The following is a 15,293-nucleotide window of genomic DNA, read 5'->3' as shown; positions in this document are numbered from 1 at the left end:
TACTGTCCTTCTTCATCGCAACTGCTCCCATGATCCCAGAGGCAGACTGGCGAATGGACAGGGCTCATCGCTCTAAACCTGTTGAGGGCTCCAGGCCACGCGACGTCATAGTCCGTTTCCACTACTTTCAAAGCAAAGAAGCCTTACTATCATCGGTTCGCCACAAATCCTCTTTGGAATTTAAAGGTGACAGACTCCAACTCTTCTGCGATCTTTCTCCGATTACTCTTGCCAAACGGCGTGCTCTGAAGCCGATCACCACACACCTTCAGCAACATCGTGTCCTGTATCGTTGGGGGTTTCCCTTCAAGCTGGTCGTTTCTAGGGACAATACTCAAGTTGTTCTCCGGGATCTTCATGAAGCGGACTCTTTCCTAAAACAGTTGGGACTTCCACCTTTATCGGATGATGTGTCCTCTTTGCCGCCTACCCCATCCCGTCCTTCCGCCACCCCCAACAAGATCTGGACACCAGTCCGCGGAGGTCGGAAGAGACTCTCACGCACCCCGCAACGTCCGCGTTCTTCTCAATCAAGTGATCCACCTGCCTGATGATTCTCAGGGGTGACCTTCTGTGGCTAATCTGGTGCTGTTCTCTCTCTCCTGTTTCATACATGGTTTTTATACCATGTATGAAATTTTTGTCATTTTGGCCGGCCAAACCCTTGTTGGGTGAATTTTTTGCTTCTGTTTCTCCTGGCCGGGTTTGACGACCTCCCGGTTGTGTCGGATGTCGTGCTACCCCCGATCTTGTCTAGCCATTGGCCTAGACGACTTGGACTTAGTTGACGTTCCCAAGTTTATATCCTTGCGGATACTTGTTTTTCACTGTATATTCTTTTCTTTTGTGTTATTTGCTTGTTTTATGTTTTTTGTTTTCTATTCTACTACATCAATGGTATTTCACTCATTTGTCATGGTAATACATGTAGTTCAGTTGTTGTTATTTCATAATGGCTTTGAGGTTTCTGTCGTATAATGTTAAGGGCCTCAACTCCATTCAAATGGATGGCTTTGAAGGAATTTCGATCCTCAGGAGCAGACATTATTTTTGTCCAAGAGACCCATTTCAAATCATCTGGCTCCTTTCGTTTTGCCTCAAGATTTTTTTCCCAAGCCTATTCGGCCTTTGATCCTTCCGGGAAGGCCGGGGTGGCAATTTTGATTAGGTCACACTGCTCCCTTCGGGTTGTTTCCTCCAAGGTTGACCAACAGGGTCGCTTTATTATTTTGGAATGTATGCTTGGTGACACCCCCCTTGTTCTGTTGAATTTATACGCCCCAAATACGGGTCAATTGCAGTTCTTTTCCCAAACACTCGCTGACCTAGATTCCATTTCCACTTCGCAGGTGATTGTTGGGGGTGATTTTAATTAGATTTTTTCCCCTCATAAAGACAGGAAGGTTCTTTTTGAGTCCACCCCCTCGAGGCGGCAATGCTCCTCTTCAAAATCTTTTCATAGACTGATAAGGGAGCATCGTCTCTTCGACGCCTGGCGGATTAAACACCCCCTTCATAAACAATTCACTTTCTACTCCACCCCTCACCGTAGTTACTCTCGTCTAGATCATTTTTTCATCTCTGCCCCACTGCTTTCACTTCTGGTTTCTTCTGAAATCAACCCCATCACTTGGTCTGACCATGCCTCTTTGACTTTAAACCTTTTTTTTCCTCCTGTTATACCCAAACCATGTCATTGGCGCCTTAATGAGACCTTTCTTTCCACAGACCATTTTAGAGATGAACTGTCGCAGGGACTTGATACCTACTTTACACACAATGTTGGCTCCGTTGCCTCTTCCTCAACTCTGTGGGAGGCCCATAAGGCGGTCTTTCGAGGACTCTGTATTTCTATGGGTTCTCGTTTAAAAAAGTCCTCGGCGAGTGCTAGGGCCTCTCTTATACATCAGCTATCTTTTGCGGAACGACGGTTACTGGCCAAGCCGTCCATTTCTGGGCTCCAGAGGGTAACATCTCTACGGGACCAAATTAAAGTTCTCGACTCCAGTAAGACTGCACAATCCCTCCTCTGGGTTAAGCAGAAATTTTATGAATTTTCCAACAAACCCCATCGTATGTTAGTCAATCGACTCAAAGCTCAGTCCCCTTCTACGATGCCTGACCTTTTAATACAGCCAAATGGAAGCCCTACCTATGACCCTCGGGATATGGCAACCCTTTTTGGCTCATTATATGGGAAACTGTATAACTGTTTGACCCCAGACCTTCACCCGCCCCTCACACAGTCATCGTTTGATAATTTTTTTGACCCTTTGTCACTTCCGAGAATATCACCTTCAGACATTGCCACCCTTAATGCTGACATTACGCTAGAGGAATTACTGGACACAATTAAACATCTCCCTTCTCGTAAAGCCCCGGGACCGGATGGATTGCCCTACTCCTATTATAAATCTTTTATTGGTATTCTAGCACCTCATCTCCTCTCTTTTTATCGAGATCTTTTCAAGGGGGTCACACCCCAGACTGAATTCTCCCGTGCATATATCTCGGTTATCCCTAAACCCGATAAGGATCACTCTATTGTAGACAACTACCGCCCCATTGCCCTACTTAATTCCGATTATAAGATTTTCACTAAAATTTTGGCCAACCGACTGTCCGGAATTATTTCCATACTCATACATAGGGACCAAGTGGGCTTTGTACCTGCCAGACATGCTGCAGATAATACCAGGAGATCTATTGATCTGGTTGACTTGGTTAACCGATCCTCTACCCCTGCTGTGTTATTGAGCTTAGATGCTCAAAAAGCTTTCGACCGTTTAAGTTGGCCTTATATGTTTATGGTCTTGGAGAGATTTGGTTTTAGAGGCCCATTTGTAGCAGCCTTGAAGGCCCTTTATTCATCCCCCTTCTCGCAGGTCAGATTAGCTTCTTTTCTTTCACTTCCCTTTCAGATGTCAAATGGCACACGTCAGGGTTGCCCACTCTCTCCCTTGCTGTTCATTCTTTGTCTGGAACCATTAGCCATCGCCATCAGGTCGAATCCGGATATTCGCGGGATACAATCCCATTCCCATGAGTACAAGTTATCGTTATTTGCAGATGACATCCTCCTCACACTTACGAGCCCCCACACCTCCTTACCGATTTTGCATGAGACTCTGAAACAATTTGGGGCTATATCAGGCTACAAAGTCAACACGTCCAAAACTGAGGCACTCCCAATACATGTTCCATCTGCTGTTCTAACCTCGCTTCAGCAAGCCTTTCCCTACCGGTGGTGCACCCACTCTTTAAAATATTTAGGTACTAATCTTACTTCCTCTTACCAATCCATATACGAGGCCAATTTCCCCCCACTATTTATAGCAATTTCTCGCTCTCTGAAACATTGGGATACCTTGCCCATCTCTTTCCTCGGACGCATCAACGTCTTAAAAATGACCGTGTTACCCAAACTTTTATACCTGTTTGCAACTCTCCCCGTCCCCGTTCCTATGTCCAAACTTCACTCCCTTCAGAAATCTTTCCTACATTTTATTTGGCACAATAAGCGGCACAGGATTGCACGTTCTGTTCTGCTCTCCCCGCGTTCTAGGGGGGGATTGGGGGCGCCGGATATAATAACATACTACTATGCAACTCACCTTCGTTTTCTCATGTCATGGTCCACCCACCATCCTCCCAACACATGGACTGAGATCGAATCATTGCAACTGTCCCCAGCTCATCCATGTTCCCTCCTTTGGTCGACCTCAGCAGTGGATGTCTCTTCCTTCCGCCACCTATTCCTTGGTCCCATGCATTTTTCACTGACTGTTTGGCAGAAATGTAAGGCTAAATTTACACTGGCCTCTGATTGCTCCCCACTGACAAATATCCTCTATAACCCTAATCTTCCAGATAATATGGCCATGTCCCGGATGTCTCTTTGGGTAGTAGCTAACCTTTTTCAATTGCGTCACTTGGTACACCCGGTGACTCGTAAGTTACACTCATTCCCGGATCTTCAGAAAAAGGCTCCTCTACCTCCTCATCACCTATATATATACCTTCAAATACGCCATTTTTTTTCTACCTTATCACCCTCATTGATCCTGGGGAAGCCTACTCCCTTCGAACGTTTATGTATGCAGGGTCCCCACCAAAGGGGTATTATCTCTAATACTTATAAACTCCTTATGGATGCCCCCCCTTTATCCAATGACACTCACCTTTACATGCGTAGGTGGTCTCAATTTGTACAACGTGATATTGATTTATTAACGTGGAAGAAAATCTGGGAAAATGCATCTAGATCTTCTGTCTGTGTGGTTTTTAGGGAAAATATATACAAGATCATGATGTTATGGTACAAAACACCTGAAGTTCTTCATGCTTATAATCCGAATGCTTCTCCTGCCTGCTGGCGCTGTAGTAGAGATCTTGGTTCTCTCTACCATATCTTTTGGACATGCAGCTCCATTGCCCCTTTTTGGGAAGAGGTCCGCTCCTTGTTGCAATCGTTGTTGCATATCTCTCTCCCATTTGACCCACTGCATTTTTTGCTGGGCTTGCCATTCCCGGGTCTACCTAAACCAGCTAGAAAACTTGCTGTACATGTTCTGACCGCGGCCAGGAGAAGCATTCCTATGTGTTGGTTATCTTCTACTCCCCCTTCATTGCCGATTTTGTACAAACTTATTGCTGATGTAAGACAGATGGAATATTTGACTGCATTACATAATTGTTCGTTTGCTGTGTTTGAGATGATTTGGCTCCCGTGGGATACCTTCATTTCCTCTATGCCGGCCCAAAATGTAAGACCCTGATTACTTTCGCACTGTTATTATATGATTCCACTGGTCCTGATCATATGTAGTTTTACCATCGATGTACCTTTCTGATATGCTTTTTTTTTTTTTTTTTTTTCCTTATCTTTTTTAAAAACTATACTGTTTGTACTCACATGAAAACCAATAAAAATTGTTAATACAAAAAAAAAAAAAAAAATTTTGCAATGGTGCATTTTGTTTCAAGGTGCAACTACTGTGGATCCCTACTAAACATAAAGCAAAGCCTACCTAAGTAATAGTTGTTCCTATGTACCATTGTAATTACTAACTGTACACAGAAGCCTTAATGGTTCCAGCATCAAGGATATCATTTCAAAGCCATTGTTTCTAATTTTTAGGAACTCTTTATTGACTGGCATAGTACCGCTGGATTGGCATAAAGCCAATGTGGTGCCAATATTTTTAAAGGGATCAGAGTCTTTATCAAGTAACTACAGACCTGATAGTTTAACTTCTATAATCAGGAAGATACCGGAGAGTTTATTTAAAGACCACATAGATGAGTTCTTGCAGGAACAGACAGACAGCATGGTTCCATGAAAGACAGAAGTTGTCAAACAAATCTGATTTCTTTTTATGAGGAGGTGAGCAAAACCTTAGACAGAGTGGTGGCAGTGGATGTGGTATACTTGGATTTTGCAAAAGAGTTTGACACAGTTCCCCACATACAGCTAATGTCTAAGGTAAAGTCTACAGGCTTGGGAAAATCAGTTTTTAAATGAATACAAAACTGGCTAAAAGACTGTACTCAGAGAGCAGTGGTTAATGATTCATACTCTGAATAGTCTAGGGTTGTCAGTGGTGTACCCCAAGGTTCAGTGTTGGAGCCCTTCATTTTTATATATATATTTATTAATTGTATAGGATCTAGGATTAAAAGTAACATTTCAGTCTTTGCAGATGACACCAAGCTGTGCAGTGGAATAACGTCCTTACAGGATGTCTCCAACTTTCAAGCCGACCTCAATGCACTGTTTAATTGGGCAACTATGTGGCAAATGAGGTTTAATGTTGATAAATGTAAGGTTATGCACTTGGGGGCTAAGAATATGCATGCATCATACATACTAGGGGGAGTACAACTGGGAGAGTCAATAGTGGAGAAGGACCTGGGAGTTCTGGTAGATCACAAGCTTAATAATGGCATTCAGTGCCAAGCTGCAGTTTCGAAAGTGAGCAAAATCCTCTCTTGTATTAAAAGAGGTATGGACTGCAAAGAGAGAGATATAATTTTACCCCTGTACAAATCATTAGTAAAACCTCATCTGGAATATGCAGTTCAGTGTTGGTCACCAATTCACAAAAAGAAACTTGGGGAACTGGAGAAAGTACAGAGAAGGGCAACCAAACTGATAAGAGGCATGGAGGAGATCAGCTATGAGGAAAGATTAGAGGAACTGAATTTATTCTCTCTTGAGAAGAGGAGATTAAGGGGGGATATGATAAACATATATAAATACATCAGTGGTTCATATAGTGAACTCGGTGTAGAGTTATTCACCCTGAGGTCATCACAGAGGACAAGGGGGCACTCTTTATGTCTGGAGGAATATAGATTTAATCTCCAAATACAGAAAGGTTTCTTCACAGCAAGAGCTATGAAAACATTGAATAGGCTCCCTCAAGAGTTGGTTGTGGCCAGCTCAGTAGATTGCTTAAAAAAAGGCCAGGATTCTTTCCTAGGTACACACAATATAACAGGATACTAACATTTATAGGTAAATTTACATAGTTAAATAGTTAGTCTGGCTGAAAAAAGACAAAAGTCTGTCCAGTTCAACCATTAACCATTAATTGCCTTTTGGGGGATCAGGAAGGAATATTTTCCCCTGCAGGAGCAAATTGGATCATGCTTAGCTGGGTTTTTTGCCTTCCTCTGGATCAACTGTGGGTATAAGATATAATTTTTTTTTTCCTTTATAGTTGAGCTAGATGGACTTATGTCTTTTTTTTTTCAGTCAGACTAACTATGTAAGCATTCAGCAATCTTTGTTCTCCTGTACCAAAATAGATTTGGGGGTGTTTGTTCCATTAAAAAGAAGTTGAAGTAGTAAACCTGAAAGGAAATATTTATTATACTGCAGCTTACCAATTCTTAGATGTGATGGCTGCATTAATTTTCTGTTTTAGGCTTGCTTTCTTGTAGTTTAATCTAGTGATCCAGCTAGTAAGTCTGTTTTTTTTTTTTTCAAAAGAACAAGCTCTCATGCAGCTACATGGATGTGACAAGCCATTTACCACTGACAGGGGTGCTTACAATGATCAGCTTTTATTTATATAAAATCTTTAAAAGCAGGTACAGCAGCATTTTTTCCTTTTGGGATAAAGTATTAGCTTGGGTTTGACTTCAGTGTGTTAGTGTGTTTAAATCTGCAGGTGAAAACGGGAAAAGCCTAAAAAAAGGGAAAAAATAATGCAGCCACCACATCTAATGATTGACAAACTGCACTATATTGGATTTTTTGTTCTGGGTTTAATACCGCTTTCCACATTAACATTCAATGATAAGGTTTACACTAAGCTTGTCCATTTCATGCATAAAAAGAAATTAAAGAGGATGTAAATTATGGAAGGTTTGTCTAAAAAAGGCAAACAAAAGACAAATTACAATTCACCAGTATTGCCTATGGTTTCTCTGCAGCTGATCCTTTCTCAATTGGTGCTTGTTCACATCTGTACAATGTTACTTGTGTCAGTAGACAAGAGGATTACCTTTCTTTTATATGGGGCTGGTTTACACCTGCGTGTTTCTCTTCCATGTGTTTTGGAAAAAGTGCGTAATTTTTTTCGGTACGAAAATACACATTTGGCTCCATAAACTTCAATTAGAATCCATTAAAAATGCATCAAAAACACATGTAAAATGCATAAAAATGCAGAAGCAGCGTGAATCTAGCCATACTAAACTACCCATTCTTTGTTCTTTTTTTGTCTGTGTAATAAGTTGCCATCTTGATAGAGGCAGGGCTTTTCTCCCTTATGCCAGAGTGACTCCCAACAAGGACTGGTGGAGGACTAAAATCAGCAGAGAAGGTACAGAAAACCACAAGTGCACAGAAAGCATAAAATAGAAGCAAGGAAATCCTTGCCCTGCAGGTCATCAGACATACTTTCTCCCCAAGCAAGAAGAACAATGAGCAGCACTGTAATGATTTCACCAAATCCCAAGAAAATAATAGTGAGAGGCAGCAGTGCCTAACACTGCTATTATACTGTACAGCTATAGGGCTGAAGGCACAGACATTTTCTTAGGAGGGTTTGTCAGGAAACTACTCAGGCCAGTCATAGACAATGTAATTTTTTTCTGCAACCTCGAGTTGCAGGAAATAAAGCTGCTCAAATGACTGTGTTAATTTGGGAATCCCTCCTGCTGAGCTATTGTGTATTCCTGGTGGGAGGAGTGGGGGGTACAGGGAACCGTCCCTGCGGGGAAATGAAACCGTTTGACTGACTGTGTTGATGGGGGAATCCCCACTGCCGAGCTATTGTGTTCTCCTGGCGGGAAGGGGGAAGCCGTCCCTCCCAGGAGAACACAGTGATTTTTGCTAGCTGCTATAGCCACTGGCAGTAGTCTCATGAAAAATCCGACAGGCTGGTTGTACCCAAATTGGGTACAATCAGCCTGCCCATAGATGGTTCAAATCTCGGCTAGTTCAGCAGGGACCGGCTGAGATTTAAACCATTTATGGCCAGCTTTAGTCACAGTTAACATTTCTAGATGTTCCCTAAAACCTAAATCTTCACGTTTTAAGCTTAGATCTACATTAAAATATTTTTTTCCCTTTAGACTAATTATTTTCTTGATCTAATTTACGTATTACCGGTTTAATTAGGTTTCATGTTATGATTTTTATGTTTTTTTCCTAGGGTCAGGAAGAGGGGATCCGTAGTTCAAGTGCCTACCATATAACTGACATAAAAAGAAATGCAACTGGAGATTATAAATGTTCTTTGTTAAATAAAATCATGATTGCTTCAACAATGGTAACAGTACATTGTAAGTAAATTTCCATTTAATTCAGACCTTAAATTGGTTTGCCATTTGCTTAAAGTTTACCTTTTTTCCTTCTAGGTATTTGAAATACATGGGTTTTTTAGATTGCAGTTGTTTTTATTATTATTTTAAGTAAATACTGAGGTCAGTTTCAAGTTCTTAAGTGAGCGGATGTTATGGGTTTTCCTTTATATTATATATCTATTTACATTCATAACAAGAATTGTTTTTTTTAAATATGGCTTATAGAAGGCTATATTTTCCTATGTATGTTAAAAATGTATTATTTAACCACTTGCCCTCCTGAGGATTTAACCCCCTTCCTGACCAGGCCATTATTTGCATTACGGCGCTGCGTTACTTTAACTGACAATTGCGCGGTCTTGCAACACTGCACCCAAATTAAATTTACATCCTTTTTTCCCATGAATTGAGTTTTCTTTCGGTGGCATTTGATCGCCTGTGTGTTTTTTATTTTTTTGCGCTATAAAAATAAAGTCAGACAATTTTGAGAAAAAAAATAATATTTTTTACTTTTTGCTATTAAACATGTCCAGTAAAAAAATAAAGGCCAAAATTTATTCTGCTACATGTCTTTGCTGAAACAAAATCCCAATACGTGTCAATTAATTGGTTTGCATGAAAGTTATAGCATTTATAAATGGCGGTATATATACTGGGATTTTTTTTTTTCATTTTTACTAGTACTGGTGTTGATCAGCGACTTATGGCGGGACTGCGTTGGACATTCTGACACTGGGGGGGAACTGACTTGGTGTCACTGACATCCCCAGTGACACCAATACAGTGATCAGTGCTAAAAAAAGCATTGACATTGTACTAATGGCACTGGACAGGAAGGGGATAATATGAGGGCCGATCAAAGGTTTGACTGTGTGTTTTGGAGTGTTTTGCTAGGAGGCAGGATGTGTGTGATTCACTGTAATCACACTGCTGTGGATGGCTGTGCTGTGTACAGCCATCCACAGCAGTGTGCCCGAGCTGACAGGGAGGAGGACTGTTAGTAAACAAAACAGTCCTCCTCCCTGTAGGAGATCCTCGGAAATCACTGGGCGTCAGTGAGTAATTACCAGCAGGGGCCCGGTGATTGACAGCTGCAGCAGTGAATGGTGGCACAGGTAGGGCACACGCATGGCTTGCTCGCGCCCCCTACCTAGAAATGCAAAATCACGTGTATATATACTTGATTTTGCACACCGCTGCTGCCCTGTAGCTGTATTTCTGGGCGGTCGGCAAGCGGTTAATGAATGTAAACATTATTGCTGCTTGAAATTCCAATATCTCAATTTAGTTAGTTTTGATTTATTGTGAAAATATCTTTGTTTGCTTTGTAATGCTCATTGCTGGCTAACTATGGATGTGAATATTTTATTACATAGCCATCTTTCTAATAGTTGATAATTGCAGCAGTTTTAGCAAGATTTAAACTTATTATTATTGGTACAAATATAGCGTTATCAACTTACACAGTACTTTACATATATTGTGCATTCACATCAGTCCCTGCTCTCAAGGAGCTTACAATCTAAGGTCCCCAACTCATATCCATATATACACATACTAAGGCCAATTTAGACAGGAGCCAATTAACCTACCAGTATGTCTTTGGGGCGTAGGGGGAAACCCACACAGGCACAGGGAGAATATGCTAACTCTAGGTAGGTAGTACTGTGGTTGGGATTTGAACCGACAACAGTAGTGCTGCCAGGCAGAAGTGCTAACCACTTAGCCTCTGTGCTGCTCAACATGTTTTACACACTGCATTGATTGTAATGTTAAGCGCCTGACTACACTATATTTGTATCTTATTGATTTCATCATGAAATTATGTATAAGTCATAGGCAGTGCCTGGTGGATTGAGCCAAATGCTGCCATTTTTTTATTCCTTGGGAATTCCTGGCCCCCATCCGAATTTGAAGCTATGGGTGCTTCCACTTCTTGTCTATTCTGCAAAAAAAAAAGTTGACTTAAAAACCTAGCAGAGTAGAAAATCCTTATAAAGTCCTTATAAAGTCTTTGGAAGATGTACATGCCAGTGAACAAGAGAATTGAAACCTAACCACTGGAGCTCTTAAAATTGTAATGATTAGGCTGGGTAGGAATACTCAAAGAAGAAATGAAGCAAAGCATTATTCAAGTCAGTAATTGCACTATTCAAAGTCTGGGGTGGCAAGTTAACACAGCTCTGATATCCACACCAATTTTCAACAAAACCTGTCCTATGTGATCCTCAGGTAGAGATTGGAGGGATTTGGATGTCTTGAGTATTTCTTTGTAGTTAGATTGGATAAACTGTTGAGATTTTTTTTCAAGTAATTAAAATCCTGGTTCTTAGCTTTGGTTTGTTACATATTGTCAACTCATACCACATGGAGCACTTATGTTTTAACTTTGTACCTTTAGGCTGTGTGAATAAAACATGTTTGTACTCCTAATTTGCAGCTACACATTTACAGACTTGTTTAGTACAGCGTACAGAGTGGATGAATCCATAGTAAGCCCATGCAACTTTCATTGATATTAATTTATTCTGAAAGAGTCCTTACAGCCAAGCTACAGATATAGCACACACGGTGCACACATTGTCTGTTAATCTCTTCTCTGCCATAAAGCCAAAAATACAAAAGGGTTAGCATCAGAAATCTGTCAATGATAAAAAAGTACATAGACAGTAGAAGGTATCTGGCATCTGTTTGTGGATAGGACCCTAAAAGAAAGAATGATTTCCCTAGACGACGGTGACGTATGGGAAGATGCAACAACACAAGCTGCAGAACACATGCAATGTCAGCTTATAAATGGGAAAATAATGAATGGACAAGGTTTTCTAACCCATCCCAAACTCTTATTTCCGAAATAGTATTGACTGATGGCATGACATTGTTTTCATCTTGTATTTCATTGACATTTGATCTTCACCCGATGCGGGTGACAAAGATAGAAATTTGTTTCTTAAGACTGGAGCTTCTCGATCAGTGAACCCTCCCCTCTAGTGAAGTTGCAGACCAATTTTTTCTCTAGGGAGATACAATAACTAAAAAATAAAATGTTTATTCTACAGGTAATTTAGGTGGAGTTTTCTTCCCTTTGCTACATTTTTCCTCATAGACACAAATGTGTATGCTCAGCTTATCCAAGCATATACAGTTGTGTTCAAAATAATAGCAGTCAGACATCACTAACCGGATCAATCATTGTTTTTGGTAGAAATGATATTTCTACATGGCAAATAATTTACTAGTAGGTGTAGAAGAGTAATAGAAATCCAACAGACCCAAAAGTCATGACATGCATGCTGCTGATTCTGTGTAATTGAATCACTAATTGAAAGGGGCATGTTCAAAATAATAGCAGTGTTGAGTTCTATTAGTGAGATCATTAATTCTTTGAAAAACAGGTGGTACTTATTGCCCTTATTTAAGGAAGGAAGGCAGCAAATGTTGTACATGCTGGTTACAGTGCATTTTTCTCTGAAATTCTGAGGATAATGGGTCGTTCCAGACATTGTTCAGAAGAACAGCGTACCTTGATTAAAAAGTTGATTGGAGAGGGGAAAACATATAAAGAAGTGCAGCAAATGATAGGCTGCTCAGCTAAAATGATCGCCAATGCTTTAAAATGGCAACCAAAATCTGAAAGATGTGGATGAAAGCAAAAACTACCATTCGAATGGATAGAAGAATAGCCAAAATGGCAAGGACTCAGCCAACAATCAGCTCCAGGAAGATCAAAGAAGGTCTAAAGTTACCTGTGAGTACTGTTACAATTAGAAGACGCCTATGTGAAGCCAAGCTATCTGCAAGAAGCCCCCGCAAAGTCCCACTGTTGAAAAAAAGACGTGTTGAAGAGGTTACAATTTGCCAAGGAGCACATTGACTGGCCTAAAGAGAAATGGCGCAACATTTTGTGGACTGAAAGATTGTTCTTTTTGGGTCTAGTGGCCGGAGACAGTTTGTCAGACGACCCCCAAACACTGAATTCAAGCCACAGTACACTGTGAAGACAGTGAAGCATGGTTGCGCAAGCATCATGATATGGGGATGTTTCTCATACTACATATACATCAGAATATTTGAAGAGGTCATGCTACCTTATGCTGAAGAGGAAATGCCCTTGAAATGGGTGTTCCAACAAGACAATGACCCCAAACACACCAGTAAACGTGCAACATCTTGGTTCCAGACCAACAAGATTGACGTTATGGAGTGGCCAGCCCAATCCCCGGATCTTAATCCAATAGAAAACTTGTGGGGTGACATCAAAAATGCAGTTTCTGAGGCAAAACCAAGAAATAGAGAAGAACTGTGGAATGTAGTCCAATCATCCTGGACTGGAATACCTGTTCACAGGTGCCAGAAGTTGGTTGATTCCATGCAACACAGATGTACAGCAGTTCTCAGAAACAGTGCTTATACAACTAAATATTAATTATGTGATTCAAAGGAAAGCAAAATCTTCAAACATTTTTCAGTTTATATAGTGAATGTTTGAGTTTGTAAAGAAGAATACAAACACTGCTATATTTTTGAACAGTCTAATATTTACTTTTCTTCAATTTTTATTAGAGGAACAACACAAATTTGATATATTTTTCTTCATGTTTTGATTTGGAATAGAATGTGTAGTGTTCCCAATGCATTTGTGTGTATGGAAATAAAAGCTATTAGAAGGATTTTGAGCTTTATTCACTTTTTTCAACACACTGCTATTATTTTGAACACAACTGTATGTGCATGAAGCAATCAATGGAGTCTGACCTATAGATAGTTTTATTAACTCCATTAACAGTCAAGCATCCTCTGTTGGTAAAAAAAAAAATGGAAAGAAGAGGCATGTACACAGTACAGATATATCATCCAGGCTGTATAAAGGGTATGCTTAGGCCTTCTTCCAATAATAAATTACATTAGTACATAACTTCACAGAGGCTTTAACATGCTGATTCATTATTAGATGTGATATTGGAACAGATGACTTGATACATGGAGGCTTTCAATACTATATAGATTTTGAAAGAAAAAAATGTTTTTAAATCAGTCCCCCTAAATCCTGAACCCTGTTTATTAAGACATACAGAAGAAATAGAAATGCATGGGTTAGGTATAGGATTTCTTAGTTGGAAAAACTAACTGCACAATGTGGACTCAATTTACTCCATTCAGCCGATAAAATGCAGAGATTCTTTATTTGTGCTTAGAATAAGTAAAGTATCAATGAAAAGCTCTCTTTCAATTTTTGAAAGAAGCATGGACTGTCTAGATACTTGAGGCTTACCTCTTTTAGAACATGAAAAATTATTTAATGCTCCATAACTGATGCTATCTTCAGCTTGTATTAGCGAGGTATTCCCTATCTGTTAGACATCTTGTAGTGTCTAATCTAGAATATCAATCAGGAAGGTTTATTTACTAAAAGCAAATACACAGTGCACTGCAATTGTAGTTGCTCTAGGTCTGATGAGGGGATGCACTGAAATGAGGAGAAGTTATGTTGATTTCTATCATCTAATCATGCACAAGCAAAAATGCCATTTATTTTCCTTGTATGTGAATACGTGTTCTTTGCAAAGTAAAGTTTTACCTCATTTACTAAGCCCTGGACCAAGTGCACTTGCAGTGCACAGTATATTTGCCTTTAGTAAATCAACTCCATTGTGTACTGAAGATGCTATTATGATGATTGTAGTAGTTGGAAAATATTTGCACAGCTTAGATTTTGTTTGCTGCATACTAAAAACACATAATCTCTTAGAACAACAGATTTTAAAAAAATTATTTAATTTGTAGTTATAAAATATACCCTTTTGATTTCCAATCTGCGGGGAATGATATTTTGATTGTATTCAACAAAAAGTCTGTTTTTTTCGGATACTGCACACTTCTTTTCACAATTACTCTACCTAAACCCAGTGGTGAGCGCAGCATGAGTTGTGCATGGTATCACTTGCCTTATACTTTAAGCACAGATATTGTATTTTAGGAAAATATAACATGCCTTAATTAGCTAGGTTAAATAACTGAAAAAGCAGAGTCTGTATTTGCTATAAGTTTTAAGGAAGGAATGAGAAAGCTTTGGCAACTAGAAGATGTATGCAGTATAATATGTAGTCTGTCTTTTGTGATTGACACAAAGAAAGGCAGTGACCTGGAACCCTGAGCATTAGACCGGACAGCCCTTTTATATACCTAGCCTTTTATGGCAAGCACATCAATTACAAAGAATATAGATGTAGGGCAGGGTAATTCCACTCCCATGACTGTTTCCAAATACATTCCATTAATAAACATGACAGTCAGCCAAGACATAACACACCTCAGAATGACAGTCTGCTTTTTTTAGATACCCTTATAATAAGCTCACAGTAAAGATGTCTCCACTAGCAGCAGAATTCAGAACAAATGTGTATATTTTTAATCTCTTGTATGAAAATTGTATGATGTAGGTCTTCTGATATGTTGACTGCTAAAGTTGCTGC

At 39.9% G+C, this 15,293-nt stretch overlaps 1 protein-coding gene across 2 annotated transcripts in view; it reads left to right on the top strand.

Annotated features, from left to right (window-relative positions):
• ALCAM (activated leukocyte cell adhesion molecule) overlaps positions 1–15,293 on the top strand; it is a 179,874-nt gene that overhangs the window by 117,377 nt on the left and 47,204 nt on the right. For both annotated transcript variants that reach the window (XM_089692248.1, XM_089692249.1), the window contains exon 8: positions 8,670–8,799. In XM_089692248.1, coding sequence (XP_089548374.1) covers positions 8,670–8,799 — 130 coding nt within the window. The remainder of the gene's footprint in view (positions 1–8,669; positions 8,800–15,293) is intronic.

This window comes from Staurois parvus, unplaced genomic scaffold (assembly GCF_062004578.1).
Source record: "Staurois parvus isolate SC_StPar_1 unplaced genomic scaffold, SC_StPar_1.0 ptg000580l, whole genome shotgun sequence".
NCBI lineage: Eukaryota > Metazoa > Chordata > Amphibia > Anura > Ranidae > Staurois > Staurois parvus.
Note: the sequence above shows the minus strand (reverse complement) of the source record. Positions and strands in the feature narration are given on the sequence as shown.